This window comes from Electrophorus electricus, chromosome 8 (assembly GCF_041902795.1).
Source record: "Electrophorus electricus isolate QZ-2024a chromosome 8, ASM4190279v1, whole genome shotgun sequence".
Lineage (NCBI taxonomy): Eukaryota > Metazoa > Chordata > Actinopteri > Gymnotiformes > Gymnotidae > Electrophorus > Electrophorus electricus.
The window spans coordinates 22,368,711-22,385,000 of record NC_137504.1 but is presented as its reverse complement, the minus strand read 5'-3'; the positions used below and the strand labels follow the sequence as shown (position 1 = coordinate 22,385,000).

The 16,290-nt window shown below is 45.4% G+C and overlaps 1 protein-coding gene across 3 annotated transcripts in view; it reads left to right on the top strand.

The window, feature by feature from the left end:
- Positions 1-14,758, top strand: part of rps6ka4 (ribosomal protein S6 kinase, polypeptide 4) — a 20,780-nt gene extending 6,022 nt beyond the window's left edge. For 2 of the 3 annotated variants that reach the window (XM_081719474.1, XM_035527261.2), the window contains exons 4-18: positions 208-358; positions 835-950; positions 1,094-1,201; positions 1,471-1,545; positions 2,253-2,356; positions 2,772-2,922; positions 3,168-3,329; positions 4,906-5,031; positions 5,503-5,636; positions 6,068-6,161; positions 6,383-6,553; positions 7,524-7,721; positions 7,960-8,119; positions 8,985-9,145; positions 10,184-14,758. In XM_081719474.1, the coding sequence (XP_081575600.1) occupies positions 208-358; positions 835-950; positions 1,094-1,201; positions 1,471-1,545; positions 2,253-2,356; positions 2,772-2,922; positions 3,168-3,329; positions 4,906-5,031; positions 5,503-5,636; positions 6,068-6,161; positions 6,383-6,553; positions 7,524-7,721; positions 7,960-8,119; positions 8,985-9,145; positions 10,184-10,405 (2,133 nt within the window). In that variant the 3' untranslated portion in view covers positions 10,406-14,758. Of the gene's footprint in view, positions 1-207; positions 359-834; positions 951-1,093; positions 1,202-1,470; positions 1,546-2,252; positions 2,357-2,771; positions 2,923-3,167; positions 3,330-4,905; positions 5,032-5,502; positions 5,637-6,067; positions 6,162-6,382; positions 6,554-7,523; positions 7,722-7,959; positions 8,120-8,984; positions 9,146-10,183 lie in introns of those variants that run through there. The other variant, XM_081719475.1, reaches the window with a different exon arrangement.
- Positions 14,759-16,290: the final 1,532 nt, after the last annotated feature.

Below are 16,290 nucleotides of genomic sequence, written 5' to 3'. Positions count from 1 at the left end.
TACATTGCAGCCACGCTAGGTGCCGATAGTATCGTTCTCTGCAAGTCCGCTGCAAGATGAGCAACCAATTTCTTTTCCTTCACTTGCTGCGCTGCTGCGTTGAGCCATCTCATACTGAAGGATGTTGAAATGTGCAGTTGCGCAACAGCTGGATCCACCAGCTCGCCGGGTATCTAACAGTCTCCCACTCCCCGCCCCGCCCCGCAGGTCCTGAAGAAGGCGGCCATCGTTCAAAAGGCCAAGACAGCGGAGCACACGAGGACAGAGAGGCAGGTGTTGGAGCACATCCGCCAGTCGCCGTTCCTCGTCACTCTGCACTACGCTTTCCAGACCCAGACCAAGCTCCACCTCATACTGGGTGAGGGCCGGGTCATGCCTCTCGTTGAGACGCCGATGCGATGCGGCATAGGAACAGATTCATGTTACATTGCAGCCATAATTACAACATTTAAACGCTTGCGTTCATTGGTGAGAAGCCAAGGAAGCCTTTATACCGGAGAACCGAATTTGCCGTCCATTTGAGGTTCACTGTGTAGTTACTCTCGCACCTTGTGACTCTGTTATTGAACTGGGAGTTTTTGCATGTGACCCAAGCTGTTTATTGTCAGTGCAATTGTTGTAATGCATTAGTGGGCTGCCCTGTTTGTAAGAATAGGCAGTAAATGGAGAGATAGGAGCTGTTATTGTCCTCTTATCAGAAGCTACTGCGTATGCTCTTCCAGCCAGTCTTATCTGGAACTGTGCTTGTCTGCTCATGTCTGTCTCTTTGAGTCTTCTGGGAATTGATTTGTGTACGGGTGTGTGTGCGCCTGCTTACATGAGTGCCTTTTCCAGACTATGTGAGCGGTGGGGAGATGTTCACTCACCTGTACCAGCGAGACCACTTCTCAGAGGACGAGGTGCGAATCTACGTGGGAGAGATTGTGCTTGCCCTGGAACACCTGCACAAGGTGAGACCAGCAGCGTGCTCACACACTCACACTCTCTCTCTCACACACACACACACACACACATACACACACACACACTACACACAGTGCTTGCGAGGTGAGGGTCATTTTTGCAAGCCTTTCTTTTGGGCTGATGTGTGCAGCTTGGCATCGTGTACCGAGACATTAAACTGGAGAACATCCTTCTGGACAGCGAGGGCCATGTGGTGCTGACAGACTTTGGGCTGAGTAAAGAGTTCCTGGAGGAGGAGGTAAGTGTGCGTGTGGGTGTGCATGTGGGTGTGTGTGAGTGAGAGACAGACAAACAACAGAGTGTGTGTGACCGCGTGGCAGTAAATCATATGACAAACATTTAAGATCTTCTGCTTCTGTTGCATCATACATACATGTTTTTAAAATGAAAGACTTCCCACCTGCCTGGATCCTGCATGCCTAGCCCTACCTGCGCAGTATGGCAATGAGACGTGCACGCCCCTCACGTCCTGCACTAACGGCGGCGCATGCGTCCCTGTCTCCACAGAGGACCTTCTCGTTCTGCGGTACCATTGAGTACATGGCCCCGGAGATCATCAGAGGAAAGGCCGGCCACGGCAAGGTAAGACCCTCGCTCTTCAGGGTTTGTATTTCTCTGCCCTTAAATTATAACTCAAATTAAGATTATTTAACTTGTTCCTAGGCATTTTTACTTATTTGACGCTGCTCCAAGTGAAATAATCTTACTGCATTTGGTGATAATTTCTAGAAACATGTTGGCTAGAAATAAGATGATCAGACCAGCATTTTTGGTTATAATCTCATGTTCTGTTTTAACATGCAGTAGTCTTATAATGTTGGACACACTGTTGCCTATATTTAAAAGGGTTACCTGTGCTAAGTTAACATAGTTTACTGACCAGGCCTGCAGTGGCGAGCCTGGGCCCGAGCACCAGTGTAGGTGCCCGAGTCTGCGGGACAGCTGCGGGACGCAGTGGGGATGTGGTGATCGGGATGTGGGCATTTGTTTGTTTTTGTTTCCTTTCTTTCGTTTGTATAGGCACTTATCACCCCCCTTCTCTGGGGATTCTCATGTCTGTCTGTCTGTCTGTGTATCTCTCACACAACCCCTCAGCCTGGTAGACAGTAGACTGGTGGACTCTGGGGATTCTCATGTCTGTCTGTCTGTCTATCTGTCTGTCTGTCTGTCTGTGTATCTCTCACACAACCCCCCACACCGGTAGAGAGTAGACTGGTGGAGTCTGGGGATTCTCATGTCTGTCTGTCTGTCTGTCTGTGTCTCTCTCACACAACCCCCCACCCCGTTAGACAGTAGACTGGTGGAGTCTGGGGATTCTCATGTTCGAGTTGCTGACAGGTGCGTCTCCGTTCACATTGGAGGGGGAGAGGAACTCCCAGAGCGAGGTGTCTAAGTGAGTCACACACACTATTTTACACTTCTGCACTTTTTTTTTTTTTTACACTTCCTCATTTTTGCATGCTCTCTCCTTCCCCTTTATACTCCTCCCTCTGATGTTTTTTTTCGCTCTCTGTCTCACACACATACAAACACAGACACACACAAGCTCACTCACTTACCTGTGCACATACACACATCTTTCATCCAGTCTACCTACTTTCACCAGTTCATTATCACATTCTTCTTTGTGCTCTGCGTGATCTCTCCTTTACCAAGCTTTAATGCCTGTAATGAATTAGTTTACGACTTTAAATGAGCTTCACAGGGGTTGATTTTCTTTAGCGTTTGGCTCTTCATCTCTCTCTACTTCTTACTATCTGTCTCTCTTTCTTATTTGCCCCCACTCCAACCCTGAACCCCCCCCCCAGGCGGATCCTGCGCTGTGAGCCTCCGTTCCCCTCTCTGATTGGCCCCGTGGCTCAGGACCTCATCCGCAAGCTCCTGGTGAAAGATCCCCACAAGAGACTGGGCTCTGGGCCCAGAGGGGCAGAGGACATCAAGAGCCACGTCTTCTTCAAGGTGCTGCTTGTTCCTCGCCCTGCACTCTCCTACCCTCCCTCCCTGAGCTTCCCCTGTCTGTGCGTGGAGGCTCTGTGGCTGACCGCGGTCAGCTGGGGCTGGCAGGACAGGCCAGCAATGTGAAAAAACCTGGGCAGATGAGGACAATGCATGCAAACACACATACTCACTCACTCACTCACACAGACACACACACACACATACGCCTGCACTCATGTATGCTCTCACACATTCCTTCTCTGTAGGGGCTGAACTGGACTGACCTGGCACAGAAGAAGCTGGCGAGTCCGTTCAAGCCAGAACTGCGGAATGAGCTGGATGTGGGGAACTTCGCCGAGGAGTTTACAGGCATGGAGCCGGTCTACTCCCCCGCCAGCACTCCCCCCAGTACCGAGCGCCTCTTCCAGGTACACACACAGACACACACACACACACACACACACACACACACACACACACACACACACACAGACATCCACATTCATGCATTCACACACTCAAAACACATAAAGACACACTCATGCACCACTTTATTAAGTACACCTTGCTAAGCACCAAGATGGACCACCTTTTGCTTTTAGAACAGGGTGCTGGAAACACAACTCATTTCATATTGACCACATGATCCAAAATTCCAAAAAGTGCTTTAGTGGATTGAGATCTGGTGACTGTGGAGGCCATTTGACAACAGAAGATGGGGACACTGTGGCCATAAAGGGATGGACATGCAGGCTCTGTTGGTATTTAGGTGTGCCAAGAAAATCTCCCCCACACCATCACTCCACCAGCAGCAGCCTGAACCGTCCATACGTGGCAGGATGGATCCATGTTTTCATGTTGTTCACGCCAAATTCTGACCCTGCCATCCGAATGTCACAGCAGAAATTAAGACTCATCAGCCCAGTCAACATTTTTCCAATCTTCTATTATCAAGTTTTGGTGAGCCCATGTGAAATGTAGCCTCTGTTGCCTGTTCTTAGCTGACAGGAGTTCTGTGTTCAGAGATGTTCTTCAGCATACCTTGGTTGTAATGAGTGGTTATTTGAGTTACTGCTACTTTCTACCAGCTCTAACCAGTCTGGCCATTCTCCTCTGACCTTTGGCGTCTAACAAGGCATTTTTATCCAGAGAACAGCTTCTTACTGGATGTTTTCTTTTTTTTTGGACCATCCTCTGTAAACTCAAGAGATGGTGGTGCATGAAAAATCCCAGTAGATCAGCAGTTTCTTTAGTTTTGCCTATTTTCTCAGTCTTGTCCATTTAATACCAACAATCATGTCACATGCATAGTCATTAAAATCACTTTTCTTCCCCATTCTGATGCCCAGTTTAATCTTCAGGAGGTCATCTTGACCATGTCTATATGCATAAATCCAGTGAGTTGCTGCCATATGATTGGTTGATTAAATATTTGCGTTAATGAGCAGTTGAACAGGTGTACCTAATAAAGTGGCTGGTGAGTGTATATACTCTCACACACACACACACACACACACACACACAAACACAAACGTGCATGCCAAACACACACACAGTCTTTGTGAGTTCTTCATTAACCCACTTACTGTTATAGATGAATACTTCACACTTAAACCTAAACATTTTTTAAAAATCTGCATTTCAGTTAAATATAATACCAGTCGCACTGGTAGATTAAAGTACTAACAGCACTAAAGGCCTGAGTTCAAATCCCTCTGACTACCAGTTTACATGTGCCTCCCTCATACTGAGTGTTGCTGTGGGTCAGAGCATCTGCCAAAGGCCAGTTAAATGGTTCAGCCTAGATGTGCAAGCTGTCCTATTAAGGTGCACAAAAGGCAGAATAAAACACACACACACACACACACACACACACACACACACACTAAATCCTCATAGTGCTGATCACTTTTCCTAGGGCCTGTGGGGGTGCACGCACTCTGCCATGCACCCCCACAAAAGCAGAAGCCTTCTCGCTCCACTTATCATCTCTCCCTGGCTCAGGGTTATTCGTTCGTGGCGCCCTCCATCTTGTTCAATAAGAATGCGGTGATGGCAGACGTGCTGGACGCCCCGGTGTGCGTGGACCGGCCCGGCTCAGCTACTGTTCAGCGCAGCGCCATGCTGAAGGTACCCTGCTTATATCAAGAAGATGCAAGGCCTCCCACTGCCAATGTGTTCATGTAGATTCCAAATCATTATTAATGTATAGCTCAGTTAATTATAACTTTATAAAGATAAGTAAATGGAAATACATTTTAGAATAAACTGTTATAGAACAAATTGGACAGGACTATCAAAATGTGCTGTAAATGTACAAATTAATTAGTTTTTTTAAATTGATTTTATTTTTGTTTGTTTTACCTGATCTGTCTTTTTTTAATAAAAGAAAATGTGTTTTAAAAAAATGTGCGTCCAAAGAAATTGAACTCGCAAAAACTGATACAAATGTGCATTTATGTTTGCTTTCATGTTAGTGTTTTGTAGTTTCTTCAATAATGTATTATTATTGAATTGCATATGTATTAACTACTCTTTTATACCCAGTATATACTTCTATTCTTTTTTTTATACCATAATGAATCATATTCCCCTCCCCAGGAATCCCAGTTCTTCCAGCATTACGAACTGTGTGTCCAGGGTCCACCACTGGGTGAGGGCAGTTTCTCTGTCTGCAGGAAGTGCAGACACAAACAGACTGGCCAAGAGTACGCCGTCAAAATCATCAGCCGCAGGTGCGCACAGAGGCGCGTAACGGCCTTGCAGCAAACCAGCCATGCCATGCATGGAACTTCAGCAAGAGCCCAGATTCTATTTCAATGGGGAAAAAATGGTCTCCTTTCATTTTCGAGTTTAAAAAACAAAGGCAGATTCACTTTTAGAAGAACTAAAGAACTGGATTAAAAGGCTTCTGGTTCGAGGCTTCAGTTTTAGTCAGTTTTCTTCTGTGACAGAAATTTGCATTTTAAATCTTCTCTTCAAATTGTTTCAGGTATGTTCAGTGAATGCAGAAACAAAAGAAGCCTCAGAGAAGCCGCTCCAGTAGGTCCTCTCTGTCCACGGGTAATGAAGCTGTGGTGCGTGCGTGTGCGTGTGCGTGTGCGTGTGCGTGTGTGCGTGTGTGTGCGTGTGTGCGTGTGTGTGTGTGTGCATGCTCTTGCTGTAGGCTGGAGGCCATGACTCAGCGAGAAATCGCAGCACTTAGGCAGTGTCAGTCTCATCCCAGCATCGTTACTCTCCACGAGGTTTACACTGATCAGGTATGTGCTGCACAGTCCCACACGTGTATACACAGGCACACACTCTCACACTCTCACACCCTCACACCCTCACACCCTCACACTCTCACACACACACACACACACACACTCAGAGATGAAAGAGGTTTTTTTCCCCTGCCTCTCCTCCATCACCCCCCCCCCCCCCCCCCCCCCCCCCCCGCTGTGCTCCGCCTCATCCCTCCCCCCTCCTGCCCTGCCAGTACCACACGTATCTGGTGCTGGAGCTGCTGCGTGGGGGCGAGCTGTTGGAGCGGCTGAAGAAGAAGAAGCTCTTTGCCGAGGGCGAGGCCAGTCAGCTGATGAAGAGCCTGGTGTCGGCCGTCAGCTTCATGCACGAGGCCGGAGTCGTGCACCGGGACCTGAAACCAGAGGTGGGTGGTGGGTGGACAACAGATGATGGACCGAAAGGAGCACAGCAGTCATGAATATGTGTCGTGAGAGCGTACATAGATGTAGGTGTTGCATGGTGGTAAAAATGCAAAAGGGTTCAATCAATCGGTGAGAAGCCGAAAGGAAGGATTGATGGAGCCTTCATAAATGGAGTACTCGATGACTACAAATCCAAACAAATGAGCAGTGAATAGAAGAGGTGGCCACGCCACTCAGTAGATGGATGGATCGATGCCTAGATGTGTAAATATGCAAGGATAAACCTTATTAGCAGTCCACCCCATCAAGCATAAACAATGAAGTGAATCATCGCGAATGAGCAGCACTAGTAAACTCATCCATTTTCCATCACAAACAAGATTGTAATTGTTTTCTTTGCAGGAGGGAACGGTTAATTAGCATCTGATTTGCATGTTAATGTGGGAGTTTGGCTGAGGCGGGAAGCGGCGTGCGTCAATTCTGTGTGAAGCGGAGATCAGCGTGCCAGAGTTTAGCATTTGGGCAGTGGTTTCCCTCTGGCCTGGCTGCTTAAAAAGGGGCGTGGCCTTCAGGGCGCCACGCACACTCCTCTCCTGAGTGGTCCATCGGGCCCCGCCTACCTTCAGCCAGTCGCTGGTGTTAGTTGGGCCAGCTGTGCGCCAGACTAATGGGTGTTGGGGGAGTTGTAGGGCGGAGCTCAGCTAGTCATGTTTCGCTCCTCTCCTGTTTTCCTGACACATGACATGTCCATGTGAGCTGACAGCACAGCACTGTAACCGGGCAGGGACCTTAGTAACCGCTGTATGTCAGAACATCTTATATCTGATATATTCAGCACAAACTTAATTTTATTTGCTATGTTTTTTTTTTCCAGGTTTTTTTTTTTTTTGGCAGTATAACAGTGGAGTGTGTTAATACTGAAGCTCGCTCTCGCTCTTGCTCTCTCTCTCTCTCTCCCTCTCCCATTGTCAGAACGTGCTGTTTGCAGACGAGGCCGAAGACTCTGTGCTGAAAGTGATTGATTTTGGCTTCGCGCGCCTCTTCCCAGCAGGCAGTGGGAGCGCGCCCCTTCAGACCCCGTGCTTCACGCTGCAGTACGCCGCACCTGAGCTCTTCCACAGCTCCGGATATGACCAGGCCTGCGACCTCTGGAGCCTGGGGGTCATATTGGTATGCGTGTGTGAGAATGTGTGAGTGACGACGCACATTAGAGTTAGAGGAAAAAGAGAGAGGCCGTTATTATGAGAGAGACAAATAAAGAGAGCTGTAATTGGTCCACTCGAATTATATGTTCTCTTCAGCATTTTGGATATTTCTTTGAACACCCGCAGTTATATTCCTTTTTTTTAATTTATTGTCTTTGTCTTGGATCATATCCATGTCAGTCATTTGAATTACTCTCTGTCAGTACACCATACTTTCCGGACAAGTCCCGTTCCAGAGCGAGAAAAAAGGAATGACTTCCTCGCATGCTGCTGACATCATGCACAAGATCAAAGAAGGAGACTTCTCATTGGACGGTGAAGCCTGGAAAGGCGTGTCTGATGAGGCCAAAGACCTAGTGAGAGGTAGGTTGAGTTGTCAGGGTGTCTGGTTCTAGTCCTGAAGTACTTAAATAATAAGCTTGTGCTATGTTTATCCCTTTCCTTATTACAATTGTTTTAGTGCTTTATAATTGTGTAAAAAAACCTTATAATTTAGTACTGAGGAACTTGCTGCACCTGCACAGATTCGCAATTCACACATACTCAGGGGCGCCATCTTGCATTAATTCTATAAGCTTTCCCTTTTTAAGAAGAAGAGATTTATCCGGAATTTAGGAGATTGAGATGAACGCAGAGTTTAAGCCCAGAGAGAAGACATAGAACAGAAGCAGATGCCTCTGTACTAAAACCATCATCAAAGTTGGGCCGTGAGCACTTAATAATGGCAAATGACTCGTAATAGCAAACCTATCCTTTTAAAATGGATAATTAGATGCTTATCTTTCTGAGATTATAGCCTCGTTTTTGTTACTCCTTTATTGATTTATCACTAAAGTGATGATGAAATAAACATATTTTCATTCCGTAGAACTACAGTAATCCTTAAGAGAGGTTTCTAAGATTGTGTTTATCCACATTTTAACAGCGACACACCTGACCACACTCATCTAGTGTTTATGGCTGAGATGAATGATTAATGGCTTTGGGGCTTTGTGTAGCAGGAACAGTAATATGAGGAAGGACAGGAGGTCCCAGAGAATCACTACTAATGCGGAAGCACATCCCTCATCTGTGTCTCTTCATTACGCTGTTTGTTCTTCAACTCTCTCTCTCTTCCTTTCATCTGTCCTTGCCTTTTCTTTCCACCCCCTCTCCCCTTCCTCCTCCCTCCCTCTCTCTCTCTCTCTCTCTCTCTCTTTCTCTCTTTCTCTCCCTCTGTATTCTTCAGGCCTGTTAACGGTGGACCCGGAGCGGCGTCTGAAGCTGGCGGTACTGAAGGAGAACGCCTGGCTGCAGGGTGGAGGTGTCTCCTCCACCCCCCTCTGCACCCCCGACGTCCTCGAGTCCAGCGGCCCCACTGTCCGCACGTACGTCAACGCAACCTACAAGGTGAGGAGCGGCACGGTGTTCGGCTTTGCTGGGCTCTCCCCCATCCTAGCTGCTTTCCATTAAACACAAACACAAACATAAAACCCCTTTAAGAGCTTTCAGACCAATGCTAGGCTTCCTGTGTTCCTGGCAGACCAGTCCCTTTAGTTCACGCACTCATAAGAATCTATTTTTCTTTATTTGGTACATTTTGAATGTGGAATTCTGATATGATGATTTGAATTCTGGTCTGATGCTGAAAAGGCTACAGCAGAAGCAGGCTGACCAACAGCAGCTCCCTTGCTGTCTTTATTGCTGGCATCGCTGGTCACACACAGCGGCATGCACTTTCAAGCAGCCATCATCTACAAAGCCACCTATGCTCATTCCGATCGCGTTAACCTGCTGGCATGTGGCAGCATGTGAGAATAGTCCTGATCACGTAGACCCGAGAGACGTGCAGCAAACTACATAAGCAAAGAGCAGGTTCTTTGCATGAAATATATCTGTTACGCTGCATTATTTAGGGACAGTTTGGCCGGCATGGATGTTGGTCCCAATGTTGGACTGAGATGCAATGTTAACTGTTCCATGTATTGTACGTGTTGTACAGTTTTATAGAAGTGGTGGTTGACGGGGCTTAGCGTAAGAGCAGCTGGCAGCGGCTCTCCGGTGCTGGTGGTGTGATAAGACACGTCCTGACACCCTGCTATCAGCTCTGAGCAGATACATGGATGCTACAGCTACACAGCCGCTAACAAAGGCATGGACACTAGACCCCCCCTCCCCCGTTTTACCCCTGACTTGCATCGTGTAGCATGTGCTGTTGCCTTTGGATTAGCCGCTCTAGCATTCTTGTCAGGAGTTCTCCCATACAGTCTCAGGCACATGATCTCTGTCGAAGTGTCAAGAAGCAGGAAGCGAAACCTGATTCGTCGCATGGCCAGCCAATGACGGATGTTTCTTTTTCTGTCTTTCTGTCTCCCCACCTCTGTGCCCTTTACTTGCTTATTTGCACTTGTGCACACACACACACACACACACACACCACACACACAGGCGTTCAACAGGGGCAAGCGTGAGGGCTTCTTCTTGAAAAGCGTGGACAACGCACCACTGGCCAAGCGCCGCAAGCTGAAGATGACCAGCACGGGCGTGGAGACCCGTCGCAGCTCTTCATCCTCCTCCTCTTCCTCCTCCTCATCCTCCTCGGCCACCCAGCTCAAGACGCCGCAGGGTCGCCAGACTGTGACCCCCGGCCGCGACGACCCGAAACTGTGACCCTTCGCGTCTGACACCCCCCAACCCCCCCCTAACCATGCCCTCCCCCCGCCCCCCGCCCTGAGGCTGCATTGACCTTTCCGTTTGGAAGGGGATTGTGCAATGTGGAAAGGCATTAATGCTGTGCTGAAGCTGAAAAGAGACTGAAAGGTGAACTGATGGAGGACAGCAGTGGTGCTTAAAGGTCTTTTTGGAATATAAACTTGCGATGGCTAAAGCAGAATGATCAAAGTCACTAAACAAGAGGGCTTTAACACCCATTATACATGGATCAATGTGTGACAGAAGGCCATCGGTAATGAGATCCGGGTGTGGGTGAGGGCTAACTCTTGGATTACTGACTGAAAGGTTCGGTTACTCTCAGACCTGCTTTCTTTCCATTGTGCCACAGAGTGAGTCACTTCTTCAGCAGCCAACCCACGGCGTGAATTTCCTTGCGTGTGGGTGTGTGCGGGCGCCGACCGGAAAAAGTGTATGGAAATCACGGGAGCCTGTTCGAATGTTCGCGGTTTTGAAGTGCTCCCTTGAGTAGTGGCACACAGACCTCATCAGTCCTCTTTGAAATGGAAAGTTAGGTATTTTTTTTAACGGGGACAAGACAAGACCGTAAGTAATTGTTGGGGCTAGGCAGCCATGACAGAAAAGCCATATGGAAAAGAAGGGAACCATTTTAGAATATGCATTTTTAAAAAAAAAGATCTCTAATTGTCACTGTAAAACCCATTTGACGAGTTTTGCTGAGTACAGCTTTATATGAGTCATAGACTGTATGAACTTAAAATACTGAATGTCACTGTACAAAAATTTGTTAAATGGCAATATATGCATGATATGCACAGGCTGGTTCAAAACTGATTTATTTTTAAAGGCTGAATCACAAGCACCAACATAGGGCCTGAAGGGTAAACAGCATATCGCCAACAGGTTCGGTTGTCTTGGTTCCTGGATTTAACTTGATTGGTGCTACTGTATGTGGGAGGCTGGTGAACCCTTGGCCTGAATGTCCACCTGTGGCTGGGCCATTAAAGGTGCGCTATGTAGGAATACACGCGTGATTGGCCTTTCGCTTCCAGAGTCCAGCATTGTTGTTGCTAATATGAGCTTGTGTGTGCTTCAGCTATGCGCACATCTGGTCAGTGAGTTCATTGCATTTTGTATCATTGTACGTTTGTAGCATTTTTATAATTTTGACTTTATTAAAACGAGAGCTACAATGACAGGTTGTTTTTTGAAGCTCTGTGAATGATCCGTGATGATCTTTTAAGTAAATTTAAATCTAAAGTTCCTACTTCTCACACCCTTAGGGCCCAATACCTTAGTGCAGATCTTGTTGCGATTAGCATGTGGAGTTGCATGTGCACACTGATTAACAGCACATGCAGAGCCGGTCAGCTGCATTTCAGAGACAGCGCCATTCACTGCCTTCAAAATGGAGGCTCAGCCATCTCTTTCGACACTGTACATGAACAAAATCCTGCCTGCTCTTTTCAGCACTTCTTCTTCAAAATCCGCCCACTCTGCCTCCCAACTGCCTCTGCTCGAATTGCACGGTCCACTGTGAGTGGGGGCGACGTAGCGTGCGGTAGCTGGGTTTTCCGTGACCCACTCCGGTGCTTCGAATCTCACTAAAGGGCTCCAACGCACACACCTGCACATCCTTGTGCTGCCCGAGGCATGTAGGACTCTGTCAGAGTGAGGCGTGCAGGGCTCTGTCAGAGCGAGAGCCAAAAAGGCCAAGATTCTTTATTTCCCCTTCGTTTGTCTCTTGGAGTGCTGGTATCCGAGCACGGGGTTTTTCTTTTGCCGGGGAGTTTCGCAGCAAAAGGAGCAGCCTCGGTTGCCGTGTATGGACAGAGATTCAACAGTGACATCAGGAAGAAAAAAGGCCCTGTCTCAGGAAGTAGGATTTATTGCTTAGCCAGCTAAATTTAAGATTAGTTTGATCTATCCCTGGATTTTCTCTCACAACTTTTTTTTCATCGCCATGACAGCCCAAGGTACACGCCTAATCTGATCTAATGCAGATTAAAGTCAGTATTATTGATTGTAATCAGTCGTAAGCATTCACATTCCCTGGTGTACCAAATTGAACTTCAAGGTATTCTGTGGAAATGGCCTCAATATTCTAAGCATTAATAGGAGCACAAGTTTTGAGAAGGCACTTTGCAGAGATCTTTAGAGATCGCCAATGCTTTGGCACAATTTGACCCCTGTTTTTTTTTTTCAGGTCTTGTTTCTCTCCAGATTTAGTGCAAGTCATTAGCTCAGTTTGTTTTATGGTTGATAATATTTTTCTATATTTAGTCTTTAAACTGCTGGGGTTGCAGATAGCATAGTTTTGAAAAGACAGTATAGACTATACATCAGTTATAACCAGTGTACTTTGCTTAGAAATCTTGTTTGGTTTAGTATCCTCATTATGTTCATGGCTTTTGCGTGCATGCGTTTAGGGGATTAATCATAGCCTGAGTATCTTAACTTGACTTGACAAAGGAAGATGTTTGCCAGGTTTGCCTTTGTTGGGTTTTAGGTAGCAGAAGCTCGGGAATCATGGCTAAGTCAAACGGGCTTTGTGAGACAGGTCCCCGCTCTGGGAACAGGTTAAATTTAACGGATAGTCAACTGGTCTGGGACCAGTCACATGTTACACTTTACACTGCTAGGGTTGCAACTGAAACCTATTATGAAAATAAGTAGCCTACAAACCATCAGTTAGAGGCAGTGCATTACCTGTTATAGAAAAATACTATAAAATAGGCTATGTTTAGCCATTAGGCAAATTTTATTTATGATGTAGGCCTAGATAGATCTAGGGCAAATATCCAAACTTGGCCTTCGCATAATCACAGTCAGCAATTTTCTTCCTGCTTTTTAATACGTTTTGTAGTTTTATTCACAAAGAAAACTCGGTTTCATGCTATTCTTAGCCGTTCACCACAAATGGCACACTTTTATGTGCAAAGCTCACGTATCCAAACTTCTGTAAGTCACTCTGGACAAAGACATGTGCTAAATGCTGTAACTGTAAAGATGTCAGCCTTCACCGTGAAACGAGTTTGCCGCATTTGACTTTGCTGAAACTTTGTCCGTGACTAACCCTGGCTAAGTTGGGCATGTTTAGTGAGACAGGTCCCAGGTGTGAAGTTGTAATAATCCCATCTGAAGTTCTACACTCTCATCAAAGAGTGGTGGGGTCGTAATATAAATTGTTCACTTTGCGTTGTACAGCTATAGGCCTACTATCAAAACATGTCCTTCTAATTTTCCTGCCCAGTGAAGTCTTCTTGCAGAGGCGCTTTAGTTGCTATCTTTGACAGTGACAGCTTTGTCTAGTGCACTTGGTTTTAAAGGGAGCTCGTGTTTTTCATGCTTGCAGGCCACTGCAGGACTGTGGGAGGCAGTCAGACTTCATTTTGGCTTAATGTTGTACATTTGAACAGTGGGAATAAGAGATGGCTGGGAACCGGACAAAGGCAGCCTGCAGACTCACAGCAAGTGCCGTACAGTTCCGCTTGTCATTTGGAATCATGCAGTCAAAGCTCAAGTTTGAATTCCTCTCCAGGGGGATTTAGTGCGCTTTGCTTCGAGCCTCTGATTATAAATGTTTTCAAATGTGATAATAAATTGTTGGATTCCACATGGTTTTTAAGCTGGTGCCTTTAGGGACGGGTTTGGTATCTATTCTGAGTAATGAACACACTGATAAAGTGAAAATATTAAAAGTGTATTTTCTTAGGTGATTTAAATAGCTTCTTTTTTTATGTTCTGATGTCGCACAAGTTCAAAGCTGTAACTGTTGATGTGTTTTCCAGCTTTAAGAAGTAAACATATCTTTAGTATTTATTACATTTTATTCTACTTTTGGATTTCTCTCTCTTTTTTTTCAAGTAATGATCACGACCTGCATTATTTGGTGAGTGTGTATTTGTGTGTATATTTGTCTCTCTGATTTTTTTGGCAGTAGGAGCGTTCTATACTTTGCTCCTCCCCTTCTTACATACTGTGCCAAAAAAAGTTGTATTTGTGATCATTCTAAAGATATCCATGGCTTTGATGACAAAGCTTTTTATCTGTTGTGATGGGTCATGTTTTATGGTATGTTTGCAGTTGGGATCTCTCTCTCTTTCTCTTCTTTTTATGGACTTTTTAGTTCTGAATTGCATGTTTTACTATTATTATTTTAATTTTTTATAAACCATTGATGTTCTGTCCTCTGCCAAATATGTTGTTTTTGTAAGATTCTAATTGAAATGAAATCAAATGCACTGTTCTAAAGCAACAAGACATTGTTTTACATTGAGAACACTGTTAAAACCCTTATCATAAAATGTGATGCACTTCACTGTCTAAAAATCTTTTAGTCGCTTTATTCTGTGACAATCATATGCATGCGTGCATCATAGTTAAAAAAGGTTCATTCAGGTTGGTTGAATGCGCGTGTGCGCGCGCGTTTGAGTGGGTGCGCGTACGTGCGTGTGTTTTGGGAGGTGGGTAGGGGAGCTACATTTTTATTTATTTATTTTAATGAAACATCACATTTCATCATGCTTTTATCATTCTTTCAAAAGAGCCAGTTGAAAGCTCTGGGGGATTTTATTCTAAGTTATTTAAAAGTTGTAAATCCAAAGAAATGTTACACATTGCATTTCCAGTCAAAAGCGAAATTAAAAATTGGCTCTGCTAAAATATTTGTTTCTATTTCTAAAATTTCGCTTTACGTTACTTGAATTTCGATTAGTCCCCCACATGTAACAGAAGAACGTTTTACGTGACTTGAATATTGACTAGTCACAACAGTTGACAGAGCAGAAGTCAAATACCGAATTTCAAAAAGCATTCTGTTTTTCGGTCCTTCCTGACATGGCCATGGGTACTTGCGATGCTCCGTCATTACCACCAGGTGGCGGGACAGCGCTGAGCACTTCCGACGCATTAGCACAAAGAGCAATCAGAACAACCGGTGGATAACACGGCCATAATGCGACTGTCGTGGTGTCATTAATCAACGTGATCGAAGAGTGGAATCATCGGCATAGGAAATTGTGATATATCGAGCATGACACAGATGGATATGAACGGAACGGTAAATCAAAACCGCTCCATCAATTACAATTTCCAGTTCTGGACATGACCCAAATGTGTCTCCAGATACGGCCAGGGCATCCGTACTTATGTGTTGAGCTCTACGCTGCAACGCATGCTGGCAAGGGACGGTCGTCAAATTCAGGGAGACTGCGGAAAATAGTCACTAGGACTGAACACCAAAATGATGGGAGTCATATTATGTAGTAACCTCATTTAAGAAGAAATATAATCTAGGTTTTATTAATGTTAACACTAGGCCTAATTATACCAGATGTTTCTGCTGTGAAAGATATTTTAGAGTCGGCGGCTGTAAGTGTTACATCTGATTATGAAGGAGGCTGAATATAGTTAGCACTCTAATTGCAAATGTGTCACAGAAACAGACGAATTTGCAGCAGTTCATGGGAAACACATTTCAAAATCACAATATCTAAATTAGAGAAAGAGATGGGAGAGTGCTGCAAGTTAAATCCTGAAAGGACCAGACTGGGGGAGCATTTCGTTAGAAAAATAAAAAAAACGAAGCATGTGCTTCTTCAAAATATCAGATTTTAGGGAGCTGTAGATGAAAGCAATATAGTCTTGTTAATTGACTTTTATACATTTTTTTGAGAATGTCTAATCCTGAACAGACTTTTTTTTTTTTTTTTTTTTGCCAGAAATTGTCCAAAATCAATCGTATAACAAAATCCCATTAAAATCTGGAGTGAAAGGAGCATGGAGGTCCTTCTCGTTATCTGATGTCTGATTCTGACGTCCCTGGTTATCTACATAAACACGCTCTCATGTCCACCTAGAAG